This window comes from Panthera tigris, chromosome C2 (genome assembly GCF_018350195.1).
Source record: "Panthera tigris isolate Pti1 chromosome C2, P.tigris_Pti1_mat1.1, whole genome shotgun sequence".
Taxonomy (NCBI): Eukaryota; Metazoa; Chordata; class Mammalia; order Carnivora; family Felidae; genus Panthera; species Panthera tigris.
The window spans coordinates 31,607,717-31,630,643 of record NC_056668.1 but is presented as its reverse complement, the minus strand read 5'-3'; the positions used below and the strand labels follow the sequence as shown (position 1 = coordinate 31,630,643).

At 36.2% G+C, this 22,927-nt stretch overlaps 1 protein-coding gene across 4 annotated transcripts in view; it reads left to right on the top strand.

The window, feature by feature from the left end:
- ROBO1 (roundabout guidance receptor 1) overlaps positions 1–20,477 on the top strand; it is a 401,827-nt gene extending 381,350 nt beyond the window's left edge. For all 4 annotated transcript variants that reach the window (XM_042956244.1, XM_015540481.2, XM_042956243.1 and 1 more), the window contains 5 exons: positions 902–1,308; positions 4,378–4,530; positions 11,675–11,983; positions 17,394–17,590; positions 18,837–20,477. In XM_042956244.1, coding sequence (XP_042812178.1) covers positions 902–1,308; positions 4,378–4,530; positions 11,675–11,983; positions 17,394–17,590; positions 18,837–18,851 — 1,081 coding nt within the window. In that variant the 3' untranslated portion in view covers positions 18,852–20,477. The remainder of the gene's footprint in view (positions 1–901; positions 1,309–4,377; positions 4,531–11,674; positions 11,984–17,393; positions 17,591–18,836) is intronic.
- The last annotated feature ends 2,450 nt before the right edge of the window (positions 20,478–22,927 follow it).

The following is a 22,927-nucleotide window of genomic DNA, read 5'->3' as shown; positions in this document are numbered from 1 at the left end:
TCTCTGGGCATTCTCCCCCCCTCCTCCATTGGGAATAACTTCTTTCCACGAACCTTACTTCAATGAAGTCAGAACACCCTCTGTCCTCTCAGTCATCTTTGCATCTTATACTCACTGTGGGTGATGGTGTCAGATGGTGGTAGAAGGATACCTGATGTTGTTCTCCAGATCTGTGGAGAGACGACTGAAAGTAGTTATTGGTAACTCTGTGAACTTAAATTGTACAATATCACTCACATTGTCCTCAGCTTTTGCCCTTAACTAATTCCAGTATATCAAGAAAATACCTGTAAGCTTTTTATTTAACAGACAGGTGGAATAATGGTGAAAGTGATAGGCTTGAAAATAGCTAATCACCTTTGGTGTATAATTAATTCAGAGAAAAAATGCTCTTGGCATGCATAGCCTTTTATTTTAATAGAATCTAAAGGAAATTGTCATATGCTGAATGTGTAATTGTTCCATCCTATGAAATTCTACTCTCTGTAGTCAGAACAGATGAGTCCATTTGCTTGGAATGGTAGGAGTGGAAATGAAGAAAAGGGAAAGAAACAGGTTTATGGAGCAATCTGTTTCAGAACTGATGTCTGTTGTCTTTGGTAATAATAATCTATCAGTAGTATTCAATAAGCTTTAAGACAAGTACATAAGCATATGTTTCCAAAGAATGTTTTACTTCTCCTTTTTTAATTGAATATAATCCAAAAGATAAAACATAAGGAGACTTACAGGTAGCTGAGCATATTCTGTTACCCTTGAATTAAAAGAAAGCCCAGCTTGGTTAAATTAGCTTCACAGAAGCAAAGATCAAATCAGTGTACTCGTGAATTTCTTGGATAATGTATTTTGTGTATGTCCTAATAACGAGCTGAGCCAAACCTGTTTATTCATCTTCCTGCAGACGGCAGCCTGTGAGTCCCCCTCCACCACCACGACCGATTTCCCCACCACATACCTATGGCTACATTTCAGGACCTCTTGTCTCAGATATGGATACGGATGCTCCAGAAGAGGAAGAAGATGAAGCAGACATGGAAGTGGCCAAGATGCAGACCAGACGGCTTTTGTTACGTGGGCTTGAGCAGACCCCTGCCTCCAGTGTAGGGGACCTCGAGAGCTCTGTCACTGGGTCCATGATCAATGGCTGGGGCTCAGCCTCAGAGGAGGACAACATTTCCAGTGGACGCTCCAGTGTTAGTTCTTCCGATGGCTCCTTCTTCACCGATGCCGATTTTGCCCAGGCAGTGGCGGCAGCAGCAGAGTATGCTGGCCTCAAAGTGGCACGTCGCCAAATGCAGGATGCCGCTGGTAAGTTGTGCACTTTTCACCAAGTTGGAAAAGGAAACTCGGTATGTTTATGTCACTTGATAATTACCGCCTATGATCTTCCGTCTGATGTGAAATGCAACTATTACCACTGCCTTTTATTTGCTGCCTAAGGAAACTAAGTTTCAAGAATATGACGTAACTCAGTTATTCCCTTTCTCCTGACAAGACTTTTTAAATCTTCTGGTTTATTTTTATTTAATAAATCCTGTATGAGAGTGGCACTCCCTGGGAAGTTCTTGTTTTTACAAAAGTCATAGCAGATATGTATACGGTTTCTTTAGGTTTGCCTATAGTCAGCTGAGGTTTGTGTTACACGATTTTTTTTTTTTAAGGTGCAAAAAGCAACCAAAATAGAATTCATTGTGATAGTTCTCTTATACTGTTATCTAGGAGAAATAAATAAATTTCCAGAGGGGGAAATGCCACCATTGGAAAATGGGCTATTTGTCCTTAACTCCCATGCTCTTCATGCCCTCTCAGAAGACTACTTTAGTGAGAAAGGTAGAAAGATGTGTGTAATATGCATATATTTTCAAGCATACATGTTTCATATTTAAAGTAAACATTTTAATCTAATAACTTGGAGATAAAGTTAATCCAAATGCTCGTGTATTTTTTTTCTGTTTTCTTTTTTCATTACCAGTAGCCTGTTTACAATGATCATATATCTATCCTTACGTTTTGACCCATTTTTATTTATCTCCTACTCCCAACCTTGAGTAAATAATATGGAAAGGGAAAGAATTTAGATTTAAGCCAAACATTTATCACATAACATTTATCTCCATAGAATGTAATATATGCATATATATACATATTTTACATTCATATACACATTGTGTGTATATGAATTTCTGGTAGCCAAAAAAATACAAATATTTGAGTGTAGCCAGCAAAACACATTTCACAGAAATAAACAACTATCACAACATATCAGTAATTGCTATCTTGTTTTGTTGTTTTCTTTTTCTTAATTTAGTAATTATCACATAGGTACTTTGCCCTGTTCTCTTCAGATACTGGATTGGTCATTATTTTTTATCATTTATTGAATATATTCAGAGAAAATAACGTTATTTCTATATGTTATTTATCAGGAATGTGTTGTGGGGGGAAAAAAGTCTAATAATACCTTTCGACCTTTTTTGTAGAACATGTATTTATTTCAGCCATGCTAATATTTTACGAAATTCAACCAAATTTCCCCTTTTTTCCCTCAGTAGCTACTAAATATAGTAAAATAACTATCCATACCTACCTATCCTCCTTAATAAATAACATCTAACTGTATACATAGCTTTTATTTCTTCTTATTTTTTAATCCTCTATTAAAAAAAAAAAGAAAGTGAAATTAAGCCTCCTAAACTACTGCTTTCAGATTGCATTAAGGGTGTGTTTCAGTTCATTAAATCAACAAAACACTGAAATAACATCAAAAATTCATCTGTAAACGACCTTATGCCTCAGGGTCTATGAGCAGTAGATGGCTTTACACAATAGAATGAAGAATGTGCTCAGTCCCAGCCCTAATTCTCTCTTTTCATGGGTATGTAACTTTAATTGTAATAGTCTCCATCATGGCTAAAGAGAGTTTGGTTTAATATTTTATTGTATTGTAATCTAGTGGCACTTCTGGTTTTCGTTTGACTCATAATTATAATGAACTAAACATGCATTGGCCTCTGCTTGTTAAAATGGTCTTTTCAAGAAGGGGTGCTGCTTTTCATATGACTTGAAGTTAATATGAATGAACAATCCAATCAAATTGCTTCTCACTTGGCCACGTTAGTGTATATTATTTAATATGCTTCAGTTAGCATTTTTAAATACATTGGTTTCACTGTATGTGGCCTGTCTATAGCCAAAAGACGTGTTGGCTAGTTCAGTTTGAAGTTTCTTGTAGTACAACAAAAAATTCCGGATTTGTGTGTCTGGAATTTCTAGAAACCAAGATAATGAAGGTCAAGTATAGGGCCACGATTTCCCTTGCCATTATGGATTAAATATTTTGTGCCATTGTAATACAACATGTCTGTAAGACAGCCAGAAAATTGGAGAGGACTGAGATGTACCATGTGTAACTAGAAAATTCAGTTATCACTGGTACCTGCAAATATTAACCCCCCCCCAAAACAAAAAAACAAACCACCTCTACTACTACCAAAAAAAATAGAAGTTTCTGGAAGGGTCACTTTAAGTATCCAGAATCAGCAAGTAAACATCTTATCAAAGAAAAGAGCAGAAGTAATTTTAGACGAGTCTAAGTATGTGAGCTACCTTAATTTCAGGCCTCCTTAAGATAAATACCTCAGAATGTATTAAGCTATTGGGAGTCTGCCTTCAAAGAATAGCATATCTATTTAATTAAAATAAGGGAAGTATTTAGTACTGTTCATTCTTAGAATATGAATTTCTTTTTTTAAATTTTTTTAATGTGCATTTATTTTTGAGAGAGAGAGAGCACGAGCAGAGTAGGGGCAGAGAGAGAAGACAGAATCCGAAGCAGGCTCCAGGCCCTGAGCTGTCAGCACAGAGCCTGACACGGCGCTCAAACTCACGGCTCTGAAACCATGACCTGAGCCGAAATAGGGCACTTAACCGACTGAGCCACCCAGGCACCCCTAGAATGCAAATTTCTTAAGGAGTCTGGCTATTCCCTTGAGAAAGCAATAGCCACTGAATATACTATGCAAAAATTTAATTAATATCTTTGTTTGCTAATAACATTTTAGTGAAATTAGTTGGAAAAATAATTGGGCTGTTTTTCTTTAATAAGTGGTATCAAGAACTTTAACAGAATAAAAGTACTACAGTTAAAAAAAAAAAAAAAAAGACTGGCAAATGCTCTCTGCGCATTTTTTTTTTCCAGTGGATGGGTCAAGCAAAATGACAAAAATCCTATTATTTGCTGGATTAGTTTATTTCAAGCTATTTTTAGGAAATTAGGGATGCTGCTAGTTGCACTGTTTTCCTTTTATTATTATTGTTATAATTAAAATTCATTGATGAGTTTGGCTCTGATTTTTTTCCCCTTTTTTTTCTCCTCAGGCCGCCGACATTTTCATGCATCCCAGTGCCCAAGACCCACAAGTCCTGTTTCTACAGACAGCAACATGAGTGCTGCGGTAATACAGAAGGCCAGACCAGCCAAGAAGCAAAAACACCAGCCAGGACATCTGCGCAGAGAAGCCTACACAGATGGTAAGTCCATTGAAACGCATGAAAACATCTATGAATCTCGCCTATTTTCCCTGGCTCTCTAGGACTAGAAAATGCATCCACTGGCATTAGAAATTACATTTAAAATTCATTAATGGTAAGCTGCATATTCCTTATCGAAATGCTCGACTTTGGTATCTTTGTTAAGCGTCTCTAGTACTTCTAATGATATGGTTATTTAAGAAACTAAGAATAGTGTCTACTTTCAATATTTTTAAGAGGTTATTTTTGTAGTTGCAAGCAAATAGACTTTACTGTAGCTGAAGTAAGACAGAGAAGCAGCCTTCATCACATTCACTGGTAAATCTTCCGAAATATCCTCTCTGTTTTTTTGCTTTGCTTTTGGAATTTGGCATTCAAATAGAAAACAGTAAACTTATTTGAATGTTAATTCTGGCTATAGCGGTGTTACAGTTTATTTTGTGCACCGAAGGGCAAATCGAATCATCTCCTTCATGCCTTCACATACAATATCGACTCTCACTGAAGAGGTAACGCTTGTATTCTCAAGGGAGCACAAGAGACTAATGCAAACATTGTGATGTTGTCTAGAGAAAGCCTTTAATGAAAGTGCCTCAGGTGGCCCAGCATTTATTAAACCGCCACCTTCTCGTTTTATAAACAACCCCAAGGGCTTTGTTGAAAATTCATGTAAGATAAATTCTCTCAGACTCACCCATCTTGTCAAGTTTGCTACATTTACTAAAGGGGTGGGGAAAGAAGGTGTCACAGACATTGTCCCACACCTCCTGGTCCTCTCCAACCACAATCTGATTAGGACTTTCATTACCAGTCAGCAATTTTTCAAAAAGAGCATCATTTGCCATTATCATATGAAAGCCTAATATTATAGATCCTTATCCGAGGTTACAAGGAGGGTTTTCTGAGGCACTTTTCCCTGTGATTCCTGCCACTTGACAGAAAAATTTAATACAAAGCTCCCAGCATGATGAGCACAAGTAATTTTGCAATGAGTGGCTGTCCATGCTATTATCTGTACTTTATTCAGAGTATTTTCTCTCACTAGCATCTATCTGATATTAGACTACATTAAATACTGGCATGACACGGCGCACCTGGGCCTCCTGGCTTCTGCCCAGGACTCTTTTGTCAGTGAAACTGAGCTGTCAGAATATTATCTGATTTTGAAGGGTTATTACAGTGGCTTTGTGAATGTTTGCCTCTGTGAAGGGACAAACACTAGGTGTAAATCCCCAAACTCTATCGGCAGTTTTACATTTATGGGACCCCTGTAATGGCATTTTACAAGTTTTATAGCTGTCCTATCAGTTTTTATTATCTGGGAGAGAGCGCTCCTGACTGAAAAACTGGAAAACTGGTCGAACATCAAACCTTGATATAAACATATCTACGTTAAATACATAAGGGAGAAAATCTGGCCTACAGCTTTGTGTAGCTCTTTCTACCTCATTCTTTACACTTGTTTTCAGGGACTTCTAGCGCTCAGTGATGCTTTTTTCAAAATGTTTTAAATAATGTGAACATGCCAAGTTAAAGGGCATGGTAACACAGTTACGAACTACACTATGCTTGAAAATTGTGATCTGTATTTATTGTCCCACATTCTGCAGTACTTTTTTCAATGTGCTTAATAATTAAATATGAATTCTAACATCCCGGAATAGTAACTGTTAAACTGAATGATGAAACACCTAAGTTATTTTTTCAAAGTTAATTTTAGAATACCAAAGAAATACATTGAAATGGTTAAAGCCAAAACATTAATTTGAAATGTTATTTGGATTTTTCATTGTTTATTTCACAAAAGTGATTATGCAAAATTATCATGGATCTAAAGTCTTGTGGAAGCCAATAATTATTTTCCCAAAGTCATAAAAATAGATAAAATGAGGAGATATGACTAAAGTTATTTTTACAATTTTAGCTTTAACTTCCTTTCAGCATTTTGATAACCATCTGTCTCTTAGTTATGTTTATTGTACCAAAAAGTCTTGAGTTTAATTCTGGACACTTTCTGATTTGATGAAGAAAAAATACCAAAATATGTGTGTTACTTTATGCATATCCCACAATACATATTGATTAAGTAAAATCAAGTAAATGCAAATACTTTTTTATGCATCAAATAAGAGAAATGCACATAGTCTTGTTAGCAGTGGCTATGACATGGAAACCAAAGTCATTTTCTCAGAAATTATTTTCTCAAAATACTATACTGCATTGTTTGAAGAAAAAATCATAGACTATTTCATGAAGAAACTCAGTGGCAGACACAATTTGTACAATTTATTAAGAAAGAGAAAGGGGAGGGGAAAAGAAAGAATTTAGAGTTGCCAATTGTTAAAATGTGCATTAAACAAGAGGCACATGGGTGGCTCAGTTGGTTAAGCATCAGTCTTTGGCTCGGGTCATAATCTTCCCGGTTTGTGGGTTCAAGACCCGCATCAGGCTCTGTGTTGACAGCTCAGAGCCTGGAGCCTGCTTCTGATTATGTGTCTCCCTCTCTCTCTGCCCCTTGCCCTCCCTCTCTCTCTCTCTCTCTCTCTCTCTCTCTCAAAAATAAACATTAATTTTTTTTTAAATATGCATTAAACATATTCGTAAGACATGGAGGGTTTTTTTTTTAATTTTTGTTTTTTGATGATTAAAATCTTAACTATGATGGATGAGTTTGATGACTATCAATAGAATTCCTTTGTTAACTATTTTCAGAATATAGTATAATATATCAGTCTTGAGTTTGTAGTGTCTTTACTTTGTAAAATATGCTTCAAATTATGTACTTGCTTCGTAGAACTTATGTAAACTATATATAGAAGGCTAAAGAGTGGCTGTGTCTGAGCTGATGAAGAGTAGTTTACTATGATCCTTGTCTGTCAACAGCTATATTAGTTTCTAGGGCTGACATAACAAAGTGCTATAAGCCAGTGACTTAAATGATGAAAGTTTATTTTCTCACAACTTTGGAGACTAAAAGTCCAAGATCAAGGTGTCAACAAGGGTGGTTTCTTCTGAGGCCTCTCTCCTTGGCTTGTAGATGGCCATTGTCCCCTTGTGTATTTAGTCAGTCTTCCTTCAATCTCTGTGTGTGTCCTAATCTCCTCTTCTTATAAGGAAACCAGTTAGATTGAATTAAGACCCACCCCAAGGACCTCATTTTACTTTACCTCTTTAAAGATCCTGTCTCCAAGTCTCGATCTGAGGCACAAGGGGTTAAGATTTAAACGTGTGAATTTTGAGGGGACACAATTCAGCCTATAGTAGCCCTTAAGCCTCCTGATGGCACATGGCACTGTGACCGTACCTTACTCTGTATGTAAATACTACACCTCTTAGAGACCCAGGGAGTACTCAGTGCACAACAGAGTACTGTATGCTATAGTCACAATGACAGGCAGAATCTATTTACTTATTTCATATTTGCTGCTTACAGGTTTAACCCAGATGAAGGGTAGGATTAAAATATATGAATATTTATCAGTCAGAGTCTTTGCAAGTTAAAGCCAAGCATAAGTGCATTTCTAGGACCTTCTAATAGATTCTTCCCACCCCCTCTTTTCAACCCTTTCGATGCATTTACATACTTGATTTAAAAACCAAATCTACATTATTTCTCTAGCCCTACTTTTCATAAATTATAAATTCACCACCCTCTTTGGAATGATGTTATTTTGACTTGATTTATCATTAATTACAAGGTCTTGGGACTTTAAGCGGTTAAGTAAATAGAGTGTTTGATCTCCATAGCGAGTTAATGCTGGCAGAACTGTCTACATGCACATGCTTTACATATTACTTTATATACATTATGTTGGTATTTGGAAAGTATTACAGAAAGAATGATGTTTATATGATTATATAAAGAGTCTGTACATACATATAACATGCCCATGATCCTGTTTGTTACTCTTGGTATGAACTGGGTGAAAGTACTATTTATCATTTTGTGAAACATGAAGTTGTTCATACTATAATAATCCCTGCTTTGACTCAATAATCATTTTATAATACCTGAAAATTTTTATTTGGTAACCGATTTGTATAAGAAGCAAAACCTGCAAGCATTTACCTCTCATTGTCAATTAGATACAGAAGTGATTATATATAGGAAGTTAGAACTCTTAAAATTACCATTGGGTTCTCTTCTCATTTTCTACCTGTGTCATAGAGCTTCTGGAAGTAGATTGTGTCTCAAGAGTCCTGTATTCCCAAGATTTTGTATGATCTTATAATAGTGGTAATCATTAGCTTTGGTATCTGAGGAGCCCAGACATTTTATGATTTGATGATAGTGGCAGTTACTTTGTGCCAGCTTGATAGTCTGTGTTTGCAATTTGGGGTTTAAATGTGTAGCAAGGAGATGGTGCAGAAATGAGCCTGCAGGCACTCACTCCATCTGCTGCCAGGTATGCTCTCAATTAGACTTTTCTCCTTCTTTCATTGCCAGTCCCAGGCTTGGTCTGAACATAGAACCACTCTGCCTTGGGTCTCTTGGCTTTGAGCCACTAAGGACAGTCTATTTTTTAGCTCTCTCTTTTTGGTTATTTTTGCTAAACAAGTAGCAGATGAGGGAGGACTCTCATGATGGTACCTTTTTTTTTTTTAAGTATCATTTTTTTTAAAAATCCATTAAAGTAGTGAAGAGGAAAATCAGGCACAATGGCACTGGTAATATATGTTGTAAGACAAAAAAAATGTTATTTAGTAGAATCAGGAGAAAGTTAGTACATTGGCTTTTCTCTGGCCACCATTTTAGGTAATGTTTAGAGGCTATTTATATGAAACTAGGACATAATGAGCCATGAGAACTAACAACAACAACAAAATGCAGGTAAAAGATGGACAGACCACTTTTAATAATGGACTCCTAAGTAAAATAGCTGGTAGGAAGATGGTACCTCAAAATTTCTGTTTTCAGAAACCAATACAGTGAATTCCAATGCCTTGTTTTAGCATGTAATGTCAAAATAATATTAGTTAAGAAAAAAGTTACTTTAGGGATAAAATTAATTCTTTTTAAAAAATATGAGAATAAGAAACACTGATTGTGTCCTAGAACTCTTAATTTGCTATTATATTAAGAATTTCTAAGAATATTTTAATATTTCTAAGGATATTTTAATATTCAAGAATTTCTCATGCTGGCATATGTAAATGATAGTCAACAGAACATTGTCAGTAATGGTAAAACATACAGAAACAACCTAAATATTCCTCTGTACAGATTGGCTAAATAAATAATGATATACTCATAAAAGAGAGGATTATACGAAGTTTTCAAAAAAAGAGGTAGAGCTGTATGTACACATAGGGAAATGTATACAACTACACAGTTAGGTGAAAAAAAATGCAGTTCTCTTTATGTCAATAAGAGAGAAAGGCTACATATTTTCACTTGGTACTTTTTGCCACCACATAGGGGTGAGTAGACTGGCACTGTACAACCAAGGTGTGGCCAATTTATATAGTCCCTGATGTGAATGATGCTCCATGGAATTATGCAACACAAATATGCCTGATTTGTGTGTCTAAATAATTTCTGGAATGATCTATACAAACATATGCAAACTGATTACTTCCACATAATCAATATTGAGTATTTGAAATGGAGATGGAGATATACGAGGGGTTGTACTTTCAAGTTCTTATGTACTTTTGATTTATTTGTAGAATGTAAATGCATATTTTTTGTTTAGAATGTTGATTTTTTAATACTAAGCGTTTAATACATGTTTTAGAAACACTTTTTAGTTAATTTATTCTGTCATTTAGGTATTCCTCTTCAAATCTGAAAACATTACCATTTCTGAAGTCATGATTGAAAAAGCCATGCTGATAATTACCAAATCTCTGTATCTCTGGTCTTGACCTCTCTTGAAACTCAGATTCTATGTACAAAAACCTGTTGAACATCTCTATCTAGGTACTTCAAAGTCTCCTCCTTTTCACTTTTGTAAAACTGAACTCCTCCTCTTCCTCTGTGGGCCATCTCTTTCTCATCCCCTCCTTCCTTATCTTCAGTGAAGTTTCTGTCATCCACCTAGTCAACTATGGTGAAAATCGTAAATGTCATTTTAGATTCTGTCCTGTCCCTTCCCTGCTAGATTCCATTGATCATTAAATGATATTGATTTTTCTTTCTTAACCTTTCTCAAATACATTTCTTCATCTGAACAGCCACCAATGCAGTTACATCCTCTATCATTACTTACCTGAGCTATTACAAATTGGATTCAAACCTTTCCATGCTAAAGGCAGAACAACCTAAAACTAGAATCTATTCATATTCTTCTAACTTTCCAACTATTATTAGGATATCTATTTCTGTTCCCTAAAATGTACATGGGGGCAAAGGTAGCACCCCTTAAAGAATGTAAATTTTCTAGATATCAAATTTTTACCTAGTTGTATCGTTAGGTATGTCTATAAGACTTTGAATTATATAAAAATGTGTGCATAAAGTGTGTATAAAGTGATAGGTAGATGAAGTTAACTTACTTTTATACCAGAGATTAGCTGGTTTAAAACCTCTGGGTGCAGATACAAAGTGCAGCAATCCCATCAATGGATGGTAGATTATAAATACAAAATAGAATGTAATAATATAAAGAATACTGAACCAGAAATTAAGAATCTAAGGGCATTGGTCCTAGCTCCGATCACATCTAGATTTGAGGTTGAAAACCTAAGGTCTGTATGTTCAAGTTACCCTTTTTACAGAATGAGAAGGGATTTAGGCTAGATTAGAGATGGCAAATACGTCTCAACTCAAGTGCCAACCTCAATCAATTTGAAGTGGTTGCCTGAAGAGTAAGGGTATGCATTTGGGACCAGGAACATTTCGCTGAAATCAATTAAGAAGGTCTGTCATGGTTGGGGGAGAGAGAGTTTGAGCACATATGCCCATATTAGCTATCCCAAGACTAGGTAATCTTTAAGTCCCAGCTCTATGATTCACTATTTTTGTGCCATATAACAATGAGGATAGATTGAAATTGTTGATCTTCTTGTTCCTTCGTTGCCTTCAAATGTTCCAGTTCATTTAAGATGTATTACCTCACAGTTGAATGTGAATCCAATGGTAATACTAACATTTAAGTGTAAGTGGTAGACTTTTACAGTATTTTAAATTTTTTCTATCTAGATCTTCCACCTCCTCCGGTGCCACCACCTGCTATAAAGTCACCCACTGTCCAATCCAAGGCACAGCTGGAGGTGCGACCTGTAATGGCACCCAAACTACCTTCTATAGAAGCAAGAACAGACAGATCATCAGATAGAAAAGTAGGCAGCTACAAGGGGAGAGAAGTATTGGATGGAAGACAAGTTGCAGATATGAGAACAAATCCAGGTGATACCAGAGAAGCACAGGAACAGCAAAATGATGGGAAAGGACGAGGAAACAAGGCAGCAAAACGCGACCTTCCACCAGCAAAGACTCATCTCATCCAAGGTACCGATTTATTCATACAGCAAATAAATATAGATTGAACATATATTTTGTAAGTTACACTGTTAGGTTCTCATGAGCCATATGAAAATGGATAAGATTTATAAATTTGGTCTCTAATGGAGGAGACAAGCATGTACTCAAATAATTTTAATATAATTAAATTAAATTCGTAACATTATATAAGACTTCCTTGGAGAGGTGTCATTTGAATTGGGTTTTAAAGGAAAGCATGATTTCAACAGGTTAAACAGGGAGAAGGGGATAGCAGATAAAGGAAATAAATGGAGAAAAAACATGTAAGTGTAAAAACCTATGTTTGGGGAACTTTAATTTCCAGTTTGACCAGAGAATAGGTTGCTTCGGGCCCGGCACAGATAATGAAAGATAAAACTAGAGAGGTGGTTGGGCCAGATTGGCAAGGCTGGGAATATGACTCTAGACTGTGAGGTTTATGATATAATCAGTGGTGAGCCAGCAAAGAATTTTGAGCAAGAAATGACAGAATCAGATTTTTAGAAAAAGAATTGGCAGCACTCAATAGTGAAGGAAGAGACTGGAATCTAGTAGATGAAAGTATCAGGTCACTGTAAAATATCTAGGTATAAAATAGGAAAACACTGAATTAAAATAGGTATGTGGGGAAATCAAGGAGAGAACAGCCTCCACTGGCGTGTCAGAGATAGAGCCAGTAGGAATTGGTGACTAATCGAAAGTAGAAAAATAGACTGAAACTATGGAGTAAAGCAGAAGTTACTCAAATGTTAATTAGATGGCCCTGCTGACTAGTGGGATATAATTGTACTAACCAATGGAAGAAAACAAAACAGAAAAGATTTCTAAGGGAAAATATTTTCAATGTTGAATGGATTAAGGTGCTGACAAGAACACAGATATGAAGAAAATCAATAAGACTTTAGACAACTGAGTTTAAAGATCAGGGGGAAAGGTTGTGAGTAGAGAGTGGATTTTAGAAACAGCAACGCAGGGTAAAATTGTGTGAATTACAAAGGCTAAATTATCAACAGTGATATATCGGTTAAAGCTGAGCAATCAATTCTCTGGGAGGAAAGCAGAGCAAAATCCTAATTTGTGCCCATTTACATACTTCTGTTGGGTAGTTACTCCCAAGACAGCTGGTTTCAAGCTGCTAATATGAAGTCAGTGAATGTGGAGTTGGGAAGACTTGGTTACTCTTCTTTTGCTGAGAACGTGTGAGCCAGTTTCAATGCACCGATAATCAGCAGTGATTATATTTAAAGACTAGGCACAAGAATGACTTTCTATAGTGGAAACTAAGATGGATCCACCCAGAGATATAAAATAATCAAGATCTCTAAGCCAGAGAAAATAGTGTCCTAGAAAGAATGGAGGAGGAAATTTTAAGACAGGAAGAAATCTGAAATGCCACACAGAACTGAAAGTTGGATGTCAACAGGAGGTGGGGGATGGGGAGAGAATGCCTAAGGATTTTGCAATATGTTATTTGTGGGTGGTATTAGAACTGTTTTTAGTAGAGTAGTCAGAATAGATGCCAGACTCTAAGGAGTTGTAAAGTAAATGGACATTGTGAAGGGAGGTGATGAGCCCTTTTCAGAAGGCTGGGAAGAGAAGAGGTTGGGAACAAGTTTGCCAGGAAGGCAGAATTTGTAGAAATGCTTTAGGATAGTGTATTTGAGCATTATTAGATACTAAGGAAAAGAAACCATTTAGGAGAAAGAAATATAATAAAGGGAAAATTGGTCATAGTCAGAAAAGAGTGGTAGGGTAATGAATCTGAGAAGCGTGTACAACTACTGCTGTATTTTAATAGATATGTTGTGATAAAATTAGACATCAAACTCTCATTCTTTTTATTATGGGCACCTGGTCATTAGCAATGTCCTTTCAAAATGGGAGTCAGTTTCACTCTCTTATGTGGCAGGAAGCCTGAACTCCTAATCTAGGCATGTACTCAGCAACAAAGTGATGAGTGGGGGTGGACACCCCCACTATATGAGCACAAAGTACTTGGTGTTATTACCACAATCCAAAGTTTGAAAAACTTAGCTTGCTTGTTATCAGTTAAGCAAAATGTGATCTGACTCTGACTCTTTGATCTATTCTATACTCCAAGTAGTGACTTATAAATACAATGTCATGACATAAATTATGAAGTTTATATGTGGCCTGAAAGTATACACCAATTTGCTGCTACAAGTAAGCTTCCTCCAAAGCAGGTGGGATTTTTCAGGGAAAAAAAAAAAAACAACTTACAAACCTGGAAAGATATTGGTGTATACAGAATTAGAACAAAGAGATGGAATTATTTTATCAATCTTTAGACTTTTAATAAGTTGTCCTTTGTGTTATAAAAATATTTCTAACTAAAGAACTATTGCTGGAACTATTAATCTAGAAACAAGGGACCCTATTTCATGGAGAGCACTGAGTTACACTGACCAGATTATTATTTTATGTCTTGCTTTCCCAAATTCTGATTTGAACCATAACTCTGTGTATATGTGTCATTAAATGATTGTTTCTATGCATTGCTATAATTTTCACCTTCATAATTCAGTTGACATTATTTAAAATGAAAGAGGCACCCTGATTTACATGTGTAATGAATGGTCATTTTTTAATTAAAGAGAGTGGTCTTCTAGACTTGAATGACTGATTGTTTTGCTGACATTTACCTCAATTAGTTCAATTTATTTCTACATATATCAAACATCCACTGTGGTATAAAGCATTGTACTGGTCTTGAGATTTATGTGTAAGTATGAACCTTGACCTCAAGAAGCTTACAGTCAGAGTTGGAGACAGGTTATCTGTAGATTCACAGACATACTCATATTTGGTATAACGTTTATGATGCTGTGATACTTGAGAGTCCAGAGAAGGGACAGTTAGCCCAGTCTTGTGGGGACGTGAGGTAGAAAACGACTTCTTGATCTTTCCTGGTGGAAATAACACATAAGCTGAGTGACCAGGGTGGGTGGAGTTTTACTTGAGTCAGAAGAGTGAATAGATTGTTCTGGCAGAGAAACTCAGCATGAAAAGCTTTGAGGTACATTAAGAAGATTATAAATTCAGTGTGACTAAGATAGTAAATGTGGTCAAAGAGGAAGCTCTTGAGGTAAATGTAAGTTTAAGTCATAGAGTGCCTGTAGTTCCTATAAGAAGGCAGCTGAGTGAATATGTTTTAGAGAGGAATAGCTCAAGACACAGAGATCTATTGGAAGATATTTGCAACACCTGGACAAGAGATGTGGAGAATATAAACCAGGCTATAGGAACAGAGATGAGTGAGTGGGAAAATTCAACATTAACATTTTTTTGTGTTAAAAGTCAGGCTCACCTGTGTACATTTGAATGTGTGGAAGAGGTACATTGAAGGAGTGCCGGAAGGTTGTTGGAAGGCAGGGAACACTCTAAAATAATTTCAGTTTTCTGTGTTTGTTTTCTTAATAATTAGTGTTGTCACTAACTATATTAGAGAATCCAGAAGAGAAGAAAGGAGTGGACATGATGAAGTCAATGTTCGACATAGTGAGTTTGAGGGACGCTTAAGAGGAAGTATTCAACATAATTCAAAAATTGGAAATATAAATTAATGATTTATCATAATAAAATAGTAATTAAATCCACTCATTCACTCAAAACTATTTATCAATGACCTGTTATATGTCAAGTTGAGAGTATATCAAAACAAAACCCAGAAAAATACCTGCCCCCGTGACAGTTACATTCTAGAAAAGGTTACAATTTGTGAGAATGGATGAAATTACCCAGAGTGAGTGGGAGAAAAATGTATATGTATACACTAGGGTAAAAGTAGAAATGTGCAGGGCATCAACACGTATGAGGCACTCTATAGGAAGAGCCCACAGAAAATTGTCCAGGAAGGAAGAGAACTAGAAGCTGGGAATAGTGATGTTTAAATTGATAGTGGTTTCCAGATGAAGGCAGTGAGAAGTCCAGAGGCATAAGGGCTGAAACATGATTAGCATTTTCAAAGTCAACAGTGAGTTTTCTCTTTCATAGTGGTAATGTGGGCATGCATAGATTTCAGTGCGATCCAGAGTAAATGGGAGTTGCATCTACCACTATTGAGTCTAAATTTAAGAAGCTTTGTTGAGCATTAAGGACAGAAAGAAGCTATTGATTCATGTAGAGCACAGGCTTAACAGGAAGGTTTTTAGCAAAAGACAGATTTTATATTGTAGATTGACAAAAATTACAGTCAATGGAGAGAAAAAGATTGGTAAAACAGGGACAGAAGATGCAAGTCACAGGAGTCCAAGTGCTATGAGGCAAGGATGCAGGAACAGTGGTCTTCATGGACTGTGAGACCCCAGCAAGTCAGAACCTGGATGATGGGTAGAAGTTGTAATGAGTAGAATGGATGGAGAAAGGTGCCATCAAGGAGGACTAAACAGGTGACATTAGTAGAGTGGTTGACCTTCCCAGGAAGAGAATGTTTTGTGCAAAGGTAAGGGAGTATTGACTTCGAACTGGTGCTATTTGGGATAAGAGGCAAACCTTCCTCGTTCTACTGGAGAGAGCTTGTGTGGAAACCTCAGGGGAAATCAGATTGCATTCAGGCAGCATGGACAGTAGAAGCATTTGGAGGGGGAGGGGAAATGAATATAGAAGAGTTGGTTTTTCATGTGTTTGGTGTCCAAAGAGTGGAGGGAACAGGCTTTAGAGAGAAGTGAGCAACTGGTGGAGGCATCAATACAAGCAGCACCAAATTTAAAGCAGTAAGAAGATAGAAATTCAGAAGATGGTGTTTAATTAGAGTGGCTTGTGTTTTGAGCTAGCAATGTGGCAAACTTCTGAGATTCAAGGTTCCACAATGTAAATACAATGTTAAGATGGAGGTTGTCTCGAAAGTGAACCTGGGCTTGATTCTGTTTTGGTAGTTTGAGGAAACTGGGCTTTGTTTTTATCAGTGCCTGAAAATGATCTTTCATAATTTGCATAGAGATTTCATTATCTCCTCTGTTTTTACAGCAACACTAGGGGCTCCTCTGGGTATACATATTATTAATACTTTTTTTTAGAAAAGTGGAAACTAAGGCCTAAAATAATTGGATATCACATAGTGAAGGAGAGAACTGGAAGCTCTGTCTGATTCTAGGTTTGGTTTACCTCTTTTAATGAATTTGGTCCCAAGTGAGTTTGAGGTAGTCAGGAGCTTGTGAGTGAAACCAACCTGAATGCCAACCACTACCAGGAAGACAAGACTTGTTGTTTTCATTTTCATGACAATGCTGCTTTTCAATTATTGTTATAAAATATCCTCACTTACTCCTCAAAAACACTGTTGCTTCCCCATTCAAAATTACAGACATAAGTGATGATACATTATACAATGAAAATGCATAATGGTGTTCATATGCACTTACTATATTTCATTACACAGAGGATATTCTACCTTACTGTAGACCTACTTTTCCAACATCAAACAATCCCAGAGATCCTAGTTCTTCAAGCTCAATGTCATCAAGAGGATCAGGAAGCAGACAAAGAGAACAAGCAAATGTAGGTCGAAGAAATATTGCAGAAATGCAGGTTCTTGGAGGATATGAAAGAGGAGAAGATAATAATGAAGAATTAGAGGTATCTATAATTTTCTCCAAGTTTCTCAGCATTATGCTAGTTATTAAATCAGCCTCAAATTTAGAAATATGTATCAGGCCACAGAAATGTTTCTGTTTTACCACAAATGCCAATGTTAGTGTACTAGAGACTAAACTTCTGTGAATTTAATGATTTTCTTGAAATGCATTCCAATGTTTTAAATGGTGATAACGGTTTCTTTTTGGATCTAGAGGTCATGTTCATCTGCAGATATTCATATAAGAAGTTTATATGGCAAACATGTTGTTAGGAAATAAGAACTATTTCTCTAGATAATATATTGTATAGTACTGTATTGTAGTAGGTTGTAAAAACCAGTAAGGTGACAGAGTTATAAGGATGTAAATGAGAGTACTTAGCCTGTGTTATCTGCCGCCCTAGTAATCACTGGGGTTAATCTAACTGATTGGACCAACTATCTTCCACCTTAATTCTTCTGCCAATGAGAACATGATCCTTGACATTAACCTTCCCAGAAGAGAACACTCTTTGAGTCAAATATATACTCCTTTGTTGGAATTTATAGATAGCAATACACGATAGAATTGGCAGTAAGTCAAAATAAACCAACTTTTAAGACCATGTTTCCTCCATTTAATAATAATAATAAACAAGTTGAGGACAAATTTCTCTTCTTACAAATATATTTAAACCCAAGTAGATTGTTAAATGAACGTTCATCTTAAACTTTTAAGAATAGAAGATGAAAAATTTTAAGGCATAATATCTAATTGAATTTCCTATAATACCCAAAACATTTTGATTTTGAATTTTGGAATAAGAAGATTTTCTTCTTGCAGTTGTTGTGATGAGAAGCTGTTTTATAAGTTGTGCTTGTCTTTTTAAGGAGAAGAACTTTTCTGGGGGACAAAAAGTTACCAAAAATAACTCTAATACTTAAACCAATAAAATTTGAGCTATAATGTTGAGTTGGGGATGGGGTAAGTAGAGAAATCCACCTTCTGCTGCCCCTCTCGCTCCTGCCCCACATATCCCAATACTGCAACATTCTGTAGAACACAGTTTGGTGCTTGTAGAGAACTACTGGATCTTCTATCAAAACCAGCTATAAAGACAAATGAAATTAGTTGCCATGAGCACTTTTTAACGTATGCCAGGGAATGAAGGAAGAAACGCAAATTATAAGGATAAAAACATATACATCCATATAAATATAAGACTATAAGACTGATTTTGAAATTTACCAAAAACTTATCTCTTACAGGAAACTGAAAGCTGAAGACAACCAGAGAGGCTTGTGCGATCCAATGTGAAAAGTATCTCTCAAGATGCCTCTTGTCTGATGACACATGACGCCAGATACAATGTTCAGTGCAATCAGAGTGTAAAAATTGTCATTTTTATTCCTCTTATTGGAATACCATTTTTAAAAATTTTATTGGAGTTTTATTGTTGTTGTTTGATCCTTATCCCTATGAAGAACTTCCCTATTCCCCTCGCTGTTGGAACAAACCATTACACTTTACTTCTAGCAAGGGAAGTACTTGACTTCTTGCTTCAGTCATCAGCCAGCAAGAGAGAACAAAACAGTTCGTTTGCATTTTGCCCCTGAGATATGGCATTGCACTGCTTCTATATCAAGCCAATTTTATAGCAAAGTATTGATCAAAGATACAAAATTGACTAATCAACCTCATGGCAAGGGCTCTCAAGATATAATCTTTCTATAACCAACTGCTACTGCAAATTAAAACATATTTCATTTTCACATGATTTTAAAGTCAGTCTTTCATACCACCCTCTGCTGGGAGAAAATAAAATAGAATACATGCAGAACAACCACAAGTCGATTTGAATGGGGTAGAAACATTGTAAATATATACTCTTTGCAACCCCTGGTGGTACTTTATTTTGTCTTCATTTCAATCATGGAAGTATATTCTTACTGGAAATATACTTTTGGATAAGTAGGGATAAGCCAGTTGGATCTCTGGTTGTCTAGTCATTGTCATAAGTAAGCCTAGCAAAAAACCTTGTTCTATTTTTCAATCGAATGCAATTATTAATGCATATTACAAACCAATGGATGTTTTTAATGACCAATTGAATAAGGACATCCCTATCTTAACTGGCCTAAATTTCTTCTGGTAGTGTCAGTTCAACTTTCAGAAGTGCCACTTAAGGAAGTTTGATTTTTGTTTTTGTAATGCACTGTTTTTAATCTTTTTTTTTTTTTTTTGGTTTTAAAAGCACAATCACTAAACTTTATTTGTAAACCATTGTAACTATTAACCTTTTTTGTCTTATTGAAAAAAGTGTTGAGAAGCGTTTTTAACCTGTTTTGTTAATGCTCTATGTTTGTATTTGGAATATTTGAATGATGACAGGTGGTGAAGTAACGTGCATACTTTATTGTGGGCCATGAACCCAATGGTTCTTACTTTTCCTGGACCTAAAGAAAAAAAAAAGGTTTAAGTTTGTTGTGGCCAATGTTGAAACTTATAAGATTTTCTTATAAGCTCAAAGAGAGGCATTACTTGCTTTGAATTGCCAAATGATGCCCTCTGACTGTAGATTTTTATGATCCTTTTTTGTCGTTATATGAATTTCATTGACTTGATAATTGGTGCTATTTGAAGAAAAAAAATGTACATTTATTCATACACAGGTATCAGGCCTGACCCCACTGGAAAACAAAGCCAAACAAAACTGAACCACACAGAAAAAGCTGGTGTTCACCAAAAACTAAATGTGTTCACTTAGATAATTTGAAAGTTACATAGAAAGGGTGTGCAGTACTAAGGGAACAATCCATGTGATTAATGTTTTCATTATGTTCATGTAAGAAACCTCTTATTTTTAGCCATAATTTTGCATACTGAAAACCAATAATCAGAAAAGTAATTTTGTCACATTATTTATTAAAAATGTTCTCAAATACATCATTCTTTCTTGTGTTGATTTCTTTTGTTTTTTTCATTGTGTGATCAAATTTATTCCATTTAGTCACAAAGTTGTGCTGTCTTAACATTTCACCACTGTATTATCAGATGAATAAAAATTCTGTTTTCTGAACAACGAGGCTTTACTTATAAGGAAAAATTCTCTGTGTACTCCATGGAAATTAAGGCTGTAAGATCAATCAAGACCTAAAAGGCATTTGGTCATAAAATAGCATTTTAATATTAAGGATGTACTAAAATGTTTTTTATGTGTATCTGAATTTCAATTAACCTATTTCTGAAATAGTTAGGATTCAACTATGATACATCTAATTTATAAAGTTTGAGTCACTTCTGTTCCATCAATAAGAAAATTATATTATCCAGAATATTTATTAGTAATTATCTGCTTTCTTGTTTAAAAGTTCATGTGAAATTTTAACAATTCTATACCTGCCATATACTGGGTTGAACATTATTGCTCATTAGATTAAGGTCAGAATATTCAAGTATTCAACTTTGAATGGATGAGATGAGCAAGAGAATCTAGTGAAGGTTCTTTCCCTGTGATATATCTATATATGGTTAAACTGTGTGTTGATCATAATTTACAAAACTGGGAAAATTTTGAAAAAAAAGAAGGTAGATATTATTTTGAAGTTTAATTTTACAAAAGTGATATAATCACCAGCATCTGCTTAGATCCATAGGTCAAGAAGTCAGTTTCCAAGCTATTTCAAGGGGAACATTGGAGAGACATGCTTAACGGCCTAATTTTTCTCTCCCCTTGTGAGGTGACTATAAGCTAGTTTCTGTTTATATCATGTGATATACATATAAATTATGTGAATCTGGGGGCCTGTGTTTGAGTCCCAGTTTTGTCATGAGCTGTATTTCCTTGGACGTGTTACTTAACCTCAGAATCTCAGGTACTTTACCTGTAAATTCAATAATGCCTACCTCATGGAGCAATTGTCATGATTCAGTGAGTTAATGTATGTGACGACATGGACTCTGTAACTGCCCCGAACAACATAAGATATTGTGTTCATAGACTGAAATTCATTGCACCCATTCTATCCTCACTTTTCACACATAGTTTGGTCCTACAAACTTGCAAAGAGTTAAAAACATATCAAAGTATAAATGTAGTGCAAGGATGGGGGTGGTTCCATTTCCAGTGAGTAAAATACACTGTGAAATTCCTAACCATGGAATAAATTATTGGTGTTTTTGTTTGTTTCCTTGCTCTTGAATTCCTGAGGGCCACACAATGGGTGGTGATGTGGCATTTTCAGCACATATTTCACAGTTCAGGTGCAATGTCACTTGAGTTTTAAATAACACTGTTTGGGCTGCTGTTCTGCTTAGTGGCAGAAAAATATCATCTTTATTCTGGATGAACTCAATTGTATCTGACTTTCTTGGTCCTTTCAGATATAAAGTCCAGATTTTCTCTTCCTTGCCCTCTCTATAGGGAAGCATCTAAATTCCCAAGGCTGTATTCTTTTGTAGAAAGTGTGTGTGTGTGTGTGTGTGTGTGTGCGTGCGCATGTGTTGGCGGGGGCGGGGGCGGTGTTGGCAGTAGAAGCTTTCAACAATTTTGCTCTTGTCCAAGTTTCCAATGGTCTTCGTTTATCATAACTTTTATGCGGCATCTTCCTTTTCCCTACCTTGATATCCCTTATTCATAGACACTCTCCTGATATTTTTAAACCCTTTGATGTAGGTTGGGTGTAGGGAGCAGCGAATGGGGCTTTCATACGCTCTTCCATGCCATGCTGGGGTTCTGGAGACTTGGGTATGAGGACCCTTCCTTGGGCCTGACAAGATGCTACTATCTTTAATTGCTTACCATGGAGGCTGTGTGCATCTGCGGGTTGGGGGAGGGGGTGGCGGCTACTTTTGAAATGTAAAGGAAGTTGGCCTTGGTCCTAGATCCAGACCACCTATTCTTGAATCCTGCTTCCACAAATTATTAGCTGTAGCCATGGGAAGATTAGTGAATCTGCCTTAATCATTGAATGGTATTAAGAATGCCTACTTTACAAGGTTGTTTGGATTAAATGAATTGATATGCGTAAAGTACATGGTAAATGCTCAGGTATTTATGGGCCATACCTCCTCCTTCTCTGATTCAGAACTAGAAAGTGCTGCCGAGGTTGCTCTTGCAGACTCCTAAAACTCTACGTGATCAGAGGTGAGAGGGCACAAGAATCAGAAACCTCAGTGACACGTTCGCTGTATCTAATTCTCTCACTTCATGTTTAATTCTGTCTTCCCAGTGAGATAGAGGAGGAGAAGGAGAAGAGAACAAGAGGAAAAAGGGGGGAAGAGACAGACTAGCATGTATATTGCATGCATGCCAAGTCTTTGGTTTGCAAGACCTTAGCTCTTGCAACTGAGCCTTCAT